A 16,221-nucleotide genomic window follows, 5' to 3' on the forward strand; every position below is an offset into this window, starting at 1 on the left:
AGATGCTCTTGGGTTGTGTGAATTATTAGCCATCATGTCCTTGCATGTCCATCACAGCACCTGCATATCAGTGAGAAGCTCACCTTCAGCAGCAGTTTGCAGATCTCATATTTGCCTTTGGCTGCAGCCTCGTGAAGGGGGGTGAACTTCCACAGGTCAGCCACGTTGACCGAGGCCCCGTGTCTGACCAGCAGCTCTGCCACCTCGTAGTGGCCATAGGAACAGGCATTATGTAGAGGCACCAGCCCACTGGGGGAAGAGGACATAGGAACAGGCATTATGTAGAGCAGGGGTTCTCAACCCGTGGGTCGCGACCCCTCGGGGGGTCGCCAAATTATTTTAGGGGGTCCCCAAATTATTTTTCAAAAAAAAAAAATATATATTTTCACGATTTTTCAAAAATAGCAGACCTACAAGCTCGTAGCGCGCCACTCGGTGGCGCGCTATGAGCTTGTAGATCTGCTATTTTTCAATAGCTAAATTATAACAATGCTTAAAACACCAAAAGGGGTTCCCGCCCAAAATGGTGGTGCAACTACGTCACATACTAACCATAGCAACCATGCTCATTCTTTTGGTACGAACACGGGTACACGGGTACAAAGCCAGTTGTTGGCGTGGTTTGCACCACTCAAAAATACATGTAATTTAATAAATATAAGAAAAAGAAATATGTTTGGCATCTGCCACTTGAATTAATGTGGCTTGATTGCTTGACATCACAAGGGGCCTGTCAGCTCAAACCCACAATGCAACAGGCCTACTTTCTTTTCAAGAGTGTACCCAAAAAGCCCTAGCAAACGTTGTGTACGTAGAGTACAGACGGACCCACCCCTTGTCTTTAGTGTGTACGTAGAGTACAGACGGACCCACCCCTTGTCTTTAGTGTGTACCTAGAGTACAGACGGACTCACCCCTTGTCTTTAGTGTGTACGTAGAGTACAGACGGACCCACCCCTTGTCTTTAGTGTGTACGTAGAGTACAGACGGACCCACCCCTTGTCTTTAGTGTGTACGTAGAGTACAGACGGACCCACCCCTTGTCTTTAGTGTGTACGTAGAGTACAGACGGACTCACCCCTTGTCTTTAGTGTGTACGTAGAGTACAGACGGACTCACCCCTTGTCTTTAGTGTGTACGTAGAGTACAGACGGACCCACCCCTTGTCTTTAGTGTGTACCTAGAGTACAGACGGACCCACCCCTTGTCTTTAGTGTGTACCTAGAGTACAGACGGACTCACCCCTTGTCTTTAGTGTGTACGTAGAGTACAGACGGACTCACCCCTTGTCTTTAGTGTGTACGTAGAGTACAGACGGACTCACCCCTTGTCTTTAGTGTGTACGTAGAGTACAGACGGACTCACCCCTTGTCTTTAGTGTGTACGTAGAGTACAGACGGACTCACCCCTTGTCTTTAGTGTGTACCTAGAGTACAGACGGACTCACCCCCTTGTCTTTAGTGTGTACCTAGAGTACAGACGGACTCACCCCTTATCTTTGGCGTGAACGTCGGCTCCGTGGTGCAGCAGGTACTCCACCACCGCCACGCGGTTGTAGCCCGCCGCAAAGTGCAGCGGCGTGGAGTGACGTCCCTCCAGGTCCCGACAGTTGACGTTCTGGGGCGTGCACAGTTGCTGCCGTGGGCGGGTCGATTGAGACAACGTGGGAGAAACAACAAACAAACATTAGTAACTGCATCCTTAGTATCAATATTATATCCATATCATGATATTAACCCATTTTGGGGCGGGAACCCCTTTTGGTGTTAGCATTATGTTATGCTTTAGCTATTGAAAAATAGCAGATCTTACAAGCTCATAGTGCGCCACCGCTACGAGCTTGTAGGTCTGCTATTTTTGAAAAATCGAAGAACGACTGACATAGAAACATAGCTTTTTCAGAAAACTGTTATTTTCAAACAGACATTTTTAGAATCTGATCTCAGGTCAAAATGGGTTAAGACTGGATATGGTCTGTGATATTGCACTATTGTGATATGGCATAAAGGTGTTCTATACAAAATATGAATATCGGATCGGGGGAAAAATTGGTATCGGCAGACACTCAAAACTAAATGATCAGAATCGGATCGGGAGCTAAAAAGAGATTAATAAACGGGAACGGAACATCCCTAATTGCGGTCTAGGGTTTTATCAGATCTGCTATCCAGAATGCCTTGCAAATAGATCTAATTACTAATATTACAGGTGACCAATGCTTATGAAGAGCAAGGCTCAGACACGATACAACGATCTTAAGTTACAATGATCACGAATATTTCAGACCATATCACAGGTGTTACAGAGAATTTTTAACCCATTTTGGACTGAGGTCGATTAACAAAAAGGCTTCTAAATCCAAAAAAACATGTCAGTGGTGCTCAACCTTTTTCATGTCAAGGACCCCCAGAATTATCTCTATTGGGCCACGGACCCCCATCTCAAAATACGTCGTTCCAGGGACCCCCCAGAAGCAAATATTTGAGTTAAAAATGTTCGCTCTGAAATATATATTCAATGATTTGCGCCACATTTTAACGATTCTTCAAAAATAGCAGACCTACAAGCTCGTAGCGCGCCACTCGGTGGCGCGCTATGAGCTTGTAGATCTGCTATTTTTCAATAGCTAAAGTATAACATAATGCTTGAAACACCAACAGGGGTTCCCGCGTCGAATGGGTTTTAAGACAAAGGCATGAGAGAGACAAAACTGACAAAGGATTGAGAGAGAAACTAGTGAATTCTGATATCAGATTATAGATATACTGTAGATATAAAAAAGAAAATAGATGGAAAATAGATTGGCCGCCGACGTTCGTTGGAGCGGCGTGAATCGACGTGAGGGCGGAAGTGCGCCGGAAAGGCACGATGCGCCACGCCACGCTGCCACTCAAGTGACTACCGGCCAGTCACCGCGAGTCTTTTCCGGGACTTGACAAGACCCAAAACGTCCGCTCTGTGACGCCACGTGGAAGCTTCTGTGAGGCACTATAGTCTCACGTTGCCAGACTGTTGCCTCTCGCAATAGTCGTCTGGCTACGCGAGTCTAGTGGAGCGCTAGCCTGGAACTCACCTATGCTTTTTATGGCATAGGCAGCTCCCGGCAGGATCCGCCGGCAGAAACTATGCGCAGCTGCTAGACATGAGACTAATTAATTAGAGAGTGAGAGGAGTGTGTGTGTGTATATATATGTGTGCGTGTGTGTGTCAATTTAACAAAGGTGCAGACGATCAGAAATCAGCAGAGAGTGAGCGACGTTTGCGCTACTCTATGCCGAATTGAAGTGGACTCGGACCCAGACTTTTTTTTTCTCCCTGGAAATAAAAACGTCTGGGTTTCCGAGGATAGTGGAGCGCCAACGTGGAAAGCTTGCCCTCGCTTGTGTAGACACAGCCCAAGAGCCGAAGGAGGCGTCTACCTTTCCATCTCTATTGGTAATGAGAGCCGTTTGACCACCGCAGTAATGATTGCTGCCCAGGGCAGATTCATGCAAACAGGGCAGGGGAAGAAAAAAGTGTCCAGACCAGATTTTCCCGTCTTACCTGCACTGTGTCCAGATCGCCAGCTTTGGCTGCTTCTAAGAATCGGTAGTCCACATCAGAGTTGCGCGTGGGAACGTTTTCTAAGTACACAGGGGGAGATACAAGAGCAAAGAGTAAGCGCAGGGTAACCATAAGCCCCGACTATTCCATTAAATATTTAGGTGCATCATCTTTTTGCATAATGAAAACCCATCTGTTACTTTTAATACAGGAATAATCTAATCAAAAATGTTATAAACAGAATAACACTACCTACTTCCTCCACAGGTGTTACTGATGATACTCATTAAGGCTCTGTTCTATTTAGTGTGCAGTGGTTCTCAAACATTTAAATTTCAAGGACCCCCCTAACTCCGAGAGTGTACACATGGAACCAAATGGACCCGTAAGGGTCCATTTGGTTCCATGTGTACACTCTCAGAGTTACACGCCCGTACGGGGCCATTTGGAACCCACTCAAGGACACTTTGAGACCCACTGGTGTAGCAAGTGTCTCCAGTTATCCTGTTTGACCAGAATGGAACAAAGCCTTCATTAGTATCATCGGCAACACCTGTGAAGGAAGTAGGGACTAGTCGACTAGTTGTTGAACTTCCGATTATGTAAAAAATAAAAAATCTTTTTTTTTTAAATAAATATGTGTACATTTAAAAACTGTGTACATTGGTGACTATAACTATAATCTACCTGATCTTGAGGCCTACAAAATAAAAAGAAAAAAGAAAAAAATCAACTAGTATCAACAAGGTCGACTAGTGTATTTACTAGTCAACTAGTTGCTTAATGCCCTGGTTCACCGTTGAGGATCTGTTGCACGGCCTCGTTGCCCATCTGCGCGGCGGTGAAGCCCTGGAGGGACACGATGGACGGGTCGCCCCCGTAGCTCAGCAGCAGACGGCACGTCTGGATGTGGCCCGCCAGCGCCGCCCGGTGGAGCGCCGTCTGGCCCAACGTGTCCACCGCGTTCACCTGGGAGAGGGAGGGAGCGAGGGCGGGCGGAGGAGGGTCCACGTCAGGGCAACATCCAAGCCAAGTGTCGTTTTTGCCAGCAAATGGATTGATTTTTAGTTTCAGTCATAATAATAAGTCTCTTGGATAGTTTTCATTTAGTTTTGGTCAACATTTTGGGTCACCTGGAATGTTTTAGTGTTTAGTCTAGTTTTAGTCGACTAAATATCGTGAGATTTCCGTCGACTAAATCCACAGTTGATTTAGTCGACTAAAATGTCTTTCGGCGGGCCTTGACGCCATCGTAATGGCTGATTTTACACTTGCTGAAAAAGTGCAGCCAAGTGTAAAATGACTTATACTGGATCTCTTGTCCACTAGTCCCTTCCTAACATTCTAGTCTAGTTTTAATGTGTTGACGAAATTGTCAATATATTTATTTTTTTTGCAACTGAATGGCTGTAAAGTCGAAATTAAGAGTTTACATATAGTACACATAGTACATGCATACACCTTCCCTAATGATTATATCTGGTTTCAGTATTTATTTATGGCAGACCTGGGCATTGTACGGCCCGCGGGCCAAATACGGCCCGCCGGCTGACTCTGACCGGCCCGCGAAAGATTACTTGATAATCAGAAAATAAAACATACTTTCTAATTACCTTATGGGTGGACCGTGGACTAAAACCGCATCGCTTTTATTTTGAAGCCCATGCATTCTCACAGTGCACACAATCTGCACGTCAACTGTGCACGTGAATTGCGTGTGATTGAGAACCTGTCTTCCTTCCTTTACCCCCCTCATATGTGAAAATGTCGGCTTTTTGGATTTATTGTTGACAACAACGTCGGTGAATGCAAATAGCCATGAAGCATGCAGCTCTCCAACACGGTAGGCGCAGGCGCATGCTTTGATTACCAAACTTCCTCGCAGAAGTTAAAACCCATTATGCTTCATTGCTTTATTTAACCCACTCTAACGCGCCTCGCCAATAAAGTTAAGATGTTTTAAGATGCTGCATCGTAAGGCGTTGTTGCACCCAGAATGTGGCATGCTTCTGAAGTTCAGAACGCTTGGGCGATGCGCCGTGAGCTTGTGGATCGGCACACTCGATCGACACCGTTGTACCACAAAGTAAATCTGGCAGAACGAACGTGCACACATCAACATACAGCGCCTGCCAGGCTGCCAAGTCTCAACAATACCATCACTGGTTGGCTTATTATTGTTTTCAGAACGTTGATGTTTAATGGTTGTGAGTCAACACTCGCTGATAGTAAGCATGGGTTGTGAAAGTGACACCTCCAGTGTCCTCCGAATGGAACAGAGAGCTACCTCTAATGTTCTCATTGTTAAAAGAAAATGCTAGTATTTACAGGACTTGAAACTTAAACAAAAACATAGTTTTCAACTGGGAAACGAAACGTCTCAAGCCTGCAAGTAGAAAGTAAAAAAATCACACCCATGTGAAGTGAGGGGCGCTCTTATTGTACATCATCATGATGTAAAATAATAATTTGAGTCAAATGTTTCACATTTTGTTTACCATTGCTTTGCAAAACAATGCCATTTACTGCTTTTTATACAGAAATAAAATTGATATTATGCATAATTAAGTTCAGCCTTTTGGCCCGGCCCTCCAACATATTTTCTGTTTCTCATTTGGCCCCTTGGGAAAAATAATTGCCCACCCCTGATTTATGGTGTATTGTCTCTATTATTAAGGTTATTGTAGCAGTCAATTTATATTGGGGGTCGGGAGGGGGCGGGGGTCCCGAGACGTTGCCAAAGCATTTTCGGGGGTCCCCGGCCAAAAAGGTTGAGAACCCCTGCCTTAGCACCATGTTTCTACATGGATGAATTGAAGAAGCCAGTACCTTAGCACCATGTTTCTACATAGATGAATTGAAGAAGCCTACCTTAGCACCATGTTTCTACATGGATGAATTGAAGAAGCCTACCTTAGCACCATGTTTCTACATGGATGAATTGAAGAAGCCTACCTTAGCACCATGTTTCTACATGGATGAATTGAAGAAGCCTACCTTAGCACCATGTTTCTACATAGATGAATTGAAGAAGCCTACCTTAGCACCATGTTTCTACATGGATGAATTGAAGAAGCCTACCTTAGCACCATGTTTCTACATGGATGAATTGAAGAAGCCTACCTTAGCACCATGTTTCTGCAGGACCTCCAGGATATCGTTATGAGCGCGCTCTGCGGCGACATGCAGTGGAGTCATGAAGCTGCAGACGAGAAAAGTTAAAGTGATGAGAAATACAACATGAAGTCGTGTTTTCTTGGAATACATTTTACGTGCTAGGTTTTCCTTAAAAAAAACAAAACAAAAAACGCCCACATTTTCTCTTCTCTTTCGAGAAAGAAAACAAACCAGTAGATTGTCATGATGGTCGTCTTACTCTTTGTTCTTCTCATTGATGTTGGCGCCTTTACGCAAGAGCAGCTCTGTGACCTGTTTCCGTTTGGGGTGAGGGGAAGCTACCGCACAGTGCTGCAATACACAGAAACAACATTGTGTCACATAATGTTTTAGGGTTTTTTTCTGACATGTGGTTTCTGACACGCACACGCAACACACACACACGCACACGCACACGCACACACAGAGTTTGTGTGTTCGTTTTGCCTCTTGCCTTTGACAGGAGGAAAAACGAATAGTTTACTGTAGTTGGATTAGCCTGTGGTGATGTCAGTGAGCTATGACCTATCTATGACGCGACATTCTTTTTTTTTTTAAATAATTTTTATCCCACGATTTTGCAACCCCGTTTTTTTCACCCAGTGCCAATTATCTAATGTAATCCTGGGTGCTACACTTCCTCTGCCAACCTGGGGGGGGGGCAGCGGACTGACCTCACGCCTCCTTCTATGCATGAGGAGTCCAAGCTGCTTCTTTTCACCTGACAGGGGGGGGGGGGGATTTCCCTGGCCGGACGTAGCACGTGGAAGGAACACGTTATTCCGACCAGTTCCTTTCCCCTCCATCAGGCGCCCCGGGCTGGCCAGGGGGAGGAGGTAGTTTTAGAGACCAGGATTTGAAGCAACATTCTAAATCCTACATGGGTTGTGCTTATAACCGCGCCACCGCTTCTGTGGCCGACACGGAGCGTAAAGTGCCTCTTCGCCTACAACTGCGGACTAGACCTAAATATATATCAACCCATTTTGGGCGGGAACTCCTTTTGGTGTTTTACACATTATGTTGTAATTTAGCTATTGAAAAATAGCAGATCTACAAGCTCATAGCGCGCCACCGAGTGGCACGCTACGAGCTTGTAGGTCTGCTATTTTTGAAAAATCGTGAAAATATTTATTTCAGAAAACTGGAGGATTTAGAAGAATTTTCTTAAATTTCGACGTCAGGCCTGAATGGGTTAACCGCGGGTTGGAGGCCCCGCCATCTCAAGCGAACTTGAGCCACCACCGAGCGAGCGAGTTGCCGTGTCGAACGTTGCGAAGCTCGCTCCGCCGACTCGGGGCCGCTGGGCGAGTTGCGACCCGACAGGCAGAGAATGGTCAATAGTGTTCCGTCGAGAGCGCTTTGCCCCCCCGACTGCCCCTCAAACTGGCTACTGGCCAATCACAGCGGACATGACCTTTGACCCACGTCAAAGGCTAAATCAGCGCGGGGGGGGGGGGGGGGGGGGTTTAGGCAAGTGTTTTTTTCTTGTTCTCATCTCACCAGAGCGGTCTCGTTGGTCTGGGGGTGCTTGAAGCTGATGATCTCCAGAGCCAGGGTCTTCTTCACCTTCGCCATGTCAGCCTCTCGTGCGGCCTGGAGCAGCGAGTGACCTTTGAACTCATCTGCGCGTCACGGGGGATAGAAGAGCAGAGTGATTACCGGGTGAATGAACGGGGCTTCGTCATCCATTGTGGCTTTGAAGAAGAATCAAGTGTCAAGTCACTGTGTGTTGTTGACTTAAGGAGAATTCCATGCTAGAAGGATTTCTTACCTTTATTTGTAGTTGTTACGTCCCCACCAAAGAGGTCCAGGTGTTGTTTTGTGCAAAAGCTCATTATTGGCTATTTCCCCTACCATAAGCCCTCAATGAATTGAATTGAATGGTTGTTGTGCTAATTCGCTTATTTTCATCGCTCAAAAATCTAATTTCTTTGTATATATCCTCTCTTCATAATGTAAATAGTATCCCAAGCGGCACACTTTACTACTTATTTTGATGTAAATATGTGAATTAGCACAAAAACCCAATGCCCATTAGGGGAAATAGCCAATAATGCACTTTTGCACGAAACACCTGGACCTCTTTGGTGGGGACGTAACAACTACAAATAAAAGAAAGCCCTCTAGCATGGAATTCTCCTTTAATTAGCATTAGCCATTAGCACTGTAACCATGAGGTGTCGATGAGAGGACTTTAATCATACACAGAATATAATGTGTGTATGCGAGTCAGAGGTTGGCGTTGCACACCTTTATGTAAGAGAAAGTTAATTACTTGCGCAAGCAGAGCGTGCAAGTACTGCAATCGGCTGTTGTCCACTGGCCAATAAGGTTTGGTGATTGGCTGGGTATGTATGTATGTATGTATGTATTTGGTTAAAATGGGTAAGGTTTTAAAAAAGGCAAAAGCATGCTCTGTTGCACTGGCCTAAAAGTGGGTCCTCTAAAACTGCTTCAACTTCTGAGAATGTGTGTTTGGTTCATTAGCCACCAGATGGCATACCTTATAAGTATGTATGTATGTCTGTATGTCTGTATGTATTTAAAAGGGGGGCTTTTTTGTAAAATCCCAGCCTACAATACCTTAATATATTTAAAATCCAAAGTAAGGTTACCAGTGAAGGGCAACCTGCCTATTCACTGGGGACTATGCAAGGCAGAGGCGTCCACCCCCCTGAGTCCAAGTTAGACTAGACCGCATACCTAATGTATGTATGTATGTATGTATTTGGTTAAAATGGGTAAGGTTTTAAAAAAAGGCAAAAGCATGCTCTGTTGCACTGGCCTAAAAGTGGGTCCTCTAAAACTGCTCCAACTTCTGAGAATGTGTGTTTGGTTCATTAGCCACCAGATGGCATACCTTATAAGTATGTATGTATGTCTGTATGTCTGTATGTATTTAAAAGGGGGGCTTTTTTGTAAAATCCCAGCCTACAATACCTTAATATATTTAAAATCCAAAGTAAGGTTACCAGTGAAGGGCAACCTGCCTATTCACTGGGGACTATGCAAGGCAGAGGCGTCCACCCCCCTGAGTCCAAGTTAGACTAGACCGCATACATAAGTATGTATGTATGTATGTATGTATGTATGCATGTATGTATGCATGTATGTATGTATGCATGCATACATGTATGTATGTATGTATGTATGTATGGCCCGTAGCACTTATGTAGACTTAGATAGCATTTTACACAGACTTATAGCATGTTACGTAGACAGCAGTAGAATTTCATTTTAAGCACTTTATAGTATATAGTATAGTATGTATAGTTTATATGTATGTATATGTATTTCATTATATAGATATTCCACTGTTACGTTCTTAGCTTACACATGTTTCATGATAACTACTTTTATGTATGTGAATTATTGCCATGCTTTTTTGTTCTTGCTTATTGTAAATTGCTCTGGATTAAGAGCGTCTGCCAAATGACTAAATTGTATGTATGTATGTATGTATGTATGTATGTATGTATGTATGTATGTATGTATGTATGTATGTATGTATGTATGCATGCATGCATGCATGCATGCATGTATGTATGCATGTATGTATGCCGGGGTAAGAATGGTGGTCCCTTATTGGCTGTTGATGGTGACGTAACTAAGGTACGTTTCAAGGCTGGTATAAGGTCAACAACGGGTCTAAAGGATTTAGAACAGCAGTTGTAATAGACATTAATGAGTACCACAGACGAATAACAGTCTAAGTCCACACTATTGATCCATAATATATAAATGATAGATAAGGGTTCAGGACACCGAGGCCTTTTCGTGGAGGGGTCAGTCTGAAATTTGGACTTAGACTGTTTTTCGTCTGTGGTACTCAACTGTTAGTGGCAGTAATTGCGCGCTCTGCCTGCGCACAAGTAGGCCACATGGCCTAGTTGTGTGCAAGGCGCAAGTTGGCACCTCGACAAGAGTACATTTCTAGTTCTGACTAGGGTTGTCCCAAATATACAGAATCTGATCTGGAGCAAAAATAAACTTGATCGGAACATCCCAATATTATATCCACACAGGTGAGCCTCTCCTTGAGCTGTGGCATGGGTGCCGTGGGAGTGAGTGTGTGTGTGTGTGTGTGTGTGTGTGTGTGTGTGTGTGTGTGTGTGTGTGTGAGTGAGTGAGTGAGTGAGTGAGTGACACTCACAGGTGAGCCTCTCCTTGAGCTCCGGCGTGGGCGCCATGTCCACGGCACTCTTGCTGTGACAGTTGAGCAGCGTGGGGTCGGCCCCGTGGCTCAGCAGCAGGGAGCACACCTCCACGCGGTTCTTGGACGCCGCCTCGTGGAGCGGCGTGAACTGCCACAGGTCCATGGCGTTGACACACGCTCCATGCTACACACACACACACACACACACACACACGAAAGAATATATATTTCTTTTTCAAAAATAGCAGATCTACAAGCTCATAGTGGGGCACTCAGTGCCACGCTATGAGCTTGTAGATCTGCTATTTTTCCCAACAGCTACAGTGCCGCGCTACAAGCTTGTAGGTCTGCTATTTTTGAAAAATCGTGAAAGTGTGGCGCAAATCTTTGAATTATATTCTTTTCAGAGCTAACGTTATGTAGTTCCAGGGGGGGGGTCCCTGGAACTACATATTTTCAGATGGGGGTCGGTGGCCGATTACATACATAATATTTGGGGGTCCTTGACATGAAAATGTTTGAGAACCACTGACATAGAAACGTGGGTTTTTCAAGAAGACTGTCAGGATTTAGACGGCATTCGTAGAATCGTCCTCACATCTAAATGGGTTAAAGGATAATTCCATGCTAGAAGGCTTTCTTACCTTTATTTGTAGTTGTTACGTCCCCACCAAAGGGGTCCAGGTGTTATTTTGTGCAAAAGCGCATTTTTGGCTATTTCCCCTACCATAAGCCCTCAATGAATTGCATTGAATTGAATGGGGCTATGGGGTGTTGTGCTAATTCGCTTATTTCCATCGCTCAAAAATCAATATATATCCTCTCTTCATAATGTAAATAGTATCCCAAGCGGCACACTTTACTACTTATTTCAATGGAAATAAGCGAATTAGCACAAAAACCCAACCCCCACTGAGGGCTTATATTAGGGGAAATAGCCAATAATGCACTTTTGCACAACTACAAATAAGAGGTAAGAAAGCCTTCTAGCATGGAATTCTCCTTTAATGGGATAAACTTAGTTGTATGATGAATAACTTAACAGATCTTTTGTTGTAGAGCTCAGCTTGTAGAGGTGGGCTGCACTGTCATGGCTAGAATGTTCGTCTTAATAATTTTGCTTGTTTTTAAAATTTAAATTCATTAGGTTTGTTCTTACTTTGAGAAGAAGCTCGGTGACCTCAAAGTGACCATAGGAACAGGCATTGTGAAGAGGAACCAGGCCCCTGCGGATGGAAGACCAGTTAGTAGTTAGTGACATAAGCCTCACACGCCTCATCAAATAGCCATGGTCCGCACGCGTCTTAAATCGGGACCGATCACGTCATTTTTCAGATTATCGGAATAGGATCGGCAGCAAAAAAGAAAAAAAACACATGATCAGGACATCCCTAGTATCAATATTATATCCATATCTTGGATTAGACAAGATAACAAGTAAGACGCGCGAACGTGGGAAGCGAACGCAGCTCGTAATTTTTTAAGATTTTTTTAAGTTACGTTTTTTTTTAACGTTTTTTCTTTTTAAGTTTTTTTTAAGTTAAGTTTTTTTTATTAAGTTAAGTTGTTTGTGTGTGTGTGTGTGTGTATGTGTGCGTGCGTGCATGTGTGTGTGTTTTTGTGTGTGATACAGCTGCGCCCTCTGGTGGCGGGCGGGTGGTGTTACAGCGTGACACACAGACATGATCGGCTGGGTCTCATAGTAAATGCTCACTGCGTTCGCAATTAGTGGATAAGGGCTGCAATTTGTGGATATTGTACTATTGTGATATGGAATAAACGTGTTCTATAAAAATATAAATATCGGATCGGGGGGGGGAATCGGTATCGGCAGATCGGGAGCAAAAAAGGAAAACGTGATCGGGACATCCTACAAAGAGTGGTGGGAAAAGTACTCAATTGTTTTACTTGAGTAAAAGTACCAATACTGTAATTTAGAACTACTTTGTTACAAGTAAAAGTACGGAATTGAACATGTACTTGAGTAAAAGTACAAGTATCGGCATCAAAATGTACTTAAAGTACTAAAAGTAAAAGTACTCATTGTGCAGAATATGCCATTTCACAAGTTCAAAATGTGTACAAAATCTATTGAAAGTAACAGATCTACAAGCTCACAATGCGTCGCGTTGCAACGCATTTTGAGCTTGTAGATCGGCTATTTTCAAATGGCCGAAATGTATAGGGTTAATGTTTTCTAATCAAAATTAAAATCTCTAAAGTAACTATAGTAACTAAAGTTTTCAAATAATTGCAGTGGAGTAAAAGTACAAATTGTGACTCCGAGATGCAGTGGAGTAGAAGTAAACGTATTGGAAATACTCAAGTAAAGTACAAATACCTCATAATTGTACTCAAGTACAGTACTTAAAGGACCACTTCACCACTTTTCAACTTCTCTTCCTATAATTGGTCCTCACTAATGTTCATGATAAAATACCACCATTTTTTCCTACTCAGTCTGTGTCTCATAGGAGGGCTGTGGGCAGTTCCGGAACCCGTCCACCAGTGACATCATCGATGGTGAATCCAAGCTAATAGAAACTGCAGGCTTTCTTTTCCTGAAAAGTTGCAATGCAAAAGTTGAAGCCATCGTTCTCACGATAATACAAATCTAAATATATTTTAAAACAAATCTTGTTTAAAAAAAAATCTGCCAAATGATGATGTCACTGGTGGACGCGTGTCCGAACTGCCCAAAGCCCTCCTATGAGACACAGACTGAGTAGGGGAAAAATGGTGGTGTTTTATCATAAACATTAGTGAGGACCAATTATATGAAGACATGTTGAAAAGTGGTGAAGTGGTCCTTTAAGTAAAAGTACTTTGTTACTTTCCACCACTACAAAAAAGAGCCAACCCTTACCCTTTGTCTTTGGCGTGAACGTCGGCGCCATGCTGGAGGAGGAGCTGCACAATGCGGACGCGGTTGTAGCCGGCTGCCAGGTGGAGCGGGGTGGACTGGACGAGAGACCAACACAACGTTAGAACAGCCACACGAACCAGACAGACTAGGCTTCCCAATGCACACCCCCATAACTCTTCCTGCTCCCAGAGTAATCTATTAAGAGAGTGGTGACACGCTTTGATCTCGCCGCAAAGCGGGTGGTGCCTATGGGCGATAGTTCCAAACATTGCTCCTATGGCTGGAACTATTCCATTGAGATAGAATGAGCACGTCCGCATTCCATTGTTGCAATGGGAGTCAACGGGAGTGTCATTACTCTCTTTTTATACTACTCTGCCTACTCCCAGGGGACGCTTCCCTATACTTCCTTCACCTGCAGGTGTTACCGATGATACTAATTAACCCATTTAGGCCCGACGTCGAAATTATATATATAAAAAAAAAGGGTCTTCTAAATGCTGACGGTTTTCTGAAATACCGACATGTTTCTGTATCAGTGGTGGGGCTCGGTATTTCATGTCAAGGACCCCAAAAATGATATGTAATTGGCCGCCGACCCCCCCATCTGAATATATGTTATTCCATGGAACCCCTCAGAAGCAAAGATTTGAGTTAAAAACGTTCGCTCTGAAAGAGTATATTCAAGTTTTGTGCTGCATTCACATTTTTTTTTTAATAGCAGACCTACAAGCTCATAGCTACAAGCTCATAGCTACAAGCTCATAGCTACAAGCTCATAGCGCGGCACCGTGTGCCGCGCTAGGGTGCTGCACAACAGCAGCACCCTAGACTCTGTTTGACCATAATGGAACAGAGCCTTCATTAGCATCATCGGTAACACCTGTGAAGGAAGTATAGGGGAAGAGGCCCAAGTTCTTTCCCCAAATGGCGCGTGTGCATATAGAGCCCATTGGCTTGGACGTTCGCTCAGCGCTTCCTTCAGGAAGCCAGGCAAGGGAGCGGGCGGCTGATTAGGGCAGAAAGCAGTGTGCTGCACCAGGCTATACGCTCTCGGTGAGTTGCGGATGAATGGCGAATGCTCGATGACAGAATGTGATTCTGGGCCGACGAAAAAACCCAGCGGCAAATTCACTGGCCGTCGTTGGTTAATGCCTCTGACGTTGATGACAACATTGCTATAGGGCAGGACAAACTGCAGGACCATTATTGACCTATTATTATTATTATCCGTCAACCAGGTGGGCTAAATAAAGCGGGAAAATGAAATCTTCCTACTGTAATGGAAGATTAGAAAAAAAAAAAAAAAAAGGAGATGCAAGTGTTATGTAGTGCCGCTTATCTGTATGAGCTGATGCAACACTTGATTACATTATAAATAAGGCTCGATGGAGATTGGAGCAGGTACGATGAGCAGGCTATGTATGCCAGTGTGTTTTAGTAAAGCACCAATTTTGCAGGAAACAAAAAAAAAAGAACCCAAAAACAAAATCAGGTGGTTTCATTTCAGCGTTCAGCCCCCCCGTCAATTCAAAACGGCAATGTTAGTTTGAGCAAAGCCATGGAAACAGATTCCAGTAACAGTCATAATAATTATGCTATACCACTATCTCTCAGGTCTAAGCTCAGGCAACGATTTCACAGTCATCCAGGGGGGGGGGGGGGGGGGGGGGGGGGGGGGAAGAGAGAATCATTCAATTCATCCATTCATTCAAATTCCCATGCACCGAGATCAATGCAGTGACCAGCAAGCCGACAGTAACACGTGATCATTCAGTGGTGTTGGATGGCACACACGAGCAAGAAGTCTGATTCGTTACCAATGAATGGCAGCACAGCATACAGAAATGTTGCAGTGAAATGATTCCCCCCCCCCCCCCCCCCCCCACACACACTTATTATTGAATACCAGCTGGACCAAAATAATTCACAAGGACACATACAAGAACCAACTGACAAAAATGCAAGGGCAAGGCCTACAGGCATGCATGAATGATCATTTGTTTGTTTTTTAAAAAGAGAAAAATAAAATTGACTTAAATAGCAAAAGTGACTTGAACAGTCGGAGGAGGTGTGGGTGAGTGCGAGAGCTTCGGAGGGTGCAGGAGAGGTGCTCATGGAAGCAGGCATTAAGAATTAGAAATTTTGTGCTCCTCTCCAAAATGTGAAAAAAAAGTTAAGGTTGAGAGGTTGTCACCACAACACCAACTCACAATTGCCACACACTCGCTGTGTACACAAACATTCTCAACACACACACACACACACACACACACACACACACACACACACACACACACACACACACACACACACACACACACACACACACACACACACACACACACACACACACACACACACACACACACACACACACACACACACACACACACACACACACACACACACACACACACACACACACACACGATTGGGGTGGGAAAGATGGAAGTGACCCGTGCACCCAGGTCCATGATGTGCAATTAACAAGTGA

At 44.3% G+C, this 16,221-nt stretch overlaps 1 protein-coding gene across 4 annotated transcripts in view; it reads right to left on the reverse strand.

The window, feature by feature from the left end:
* The window catches only part of LOC306934681 (poly [ADP-ribose] polymerase tankyrase-2-like), a 58,982-nt gene that overhangs the window by 24,094 nt on the left and 18,667 nt on the right, over nt 1-16,221 (reverse strand). Inside the window, exons 7-17 of one of the 4 annotated variants that reach the window (XM_079517356.1) lie at nt 13,725-13,819; nt 13,315-13,419; nt 12,018-12,084; nt 10,856-11,042; nt 8,203-8,324; nt 6,920-7,011; nt 6,667-6,745; nt 4,341-4,512; nt 3,544-3,623; nt 1,490-1,659; nt 84-249 (exon numbers count right to left, since the gene is read on the reverse strand). In XM_079517356.1, the coding sequence (XP_079373482.1) occupies nt 84-249; nt 1,490-1,659; nt 3,544-3,623; nt 4,341-4,512; nt 6,667-6,745; nt 6,920-7,011; nt 8,203-8,324; nt 10,856-11,042; nt 12,018-12,084; nt 13,315-13,419; nt 13,725-13,819 (1,335 nt within the window). The remainder of the gene's footprint in view (nt 1-83; nt 250-1,489; nt 1,660-3,543; nt 3,624-4,340; nt 4,513-6,666; nt 6,746-6,919; nt 7,012-8,202; nt 8,325-10,855; nt 11,043-12,017; nt 12,085-13,314; nt 13,420-13,724; nt 13,820-16,221) is intronic. The other 3 variants (XM_079517357.1, XM_079517358.1, XM_079517359.1) reach the window with 3 other exon arrangements.

The sequence above is a fragment of the Electrona antarctica genome (assembly GCF_951216825.1).
Source record: "Electrona antarctica genome assembly, chromosome: 12".
Taxonomy (NCBI): Eukaryota; Metazoa; Chordata; class Actinopteri; order Myctophiformes; family Myctophidae; genus Electrona; species Electrona antarctica.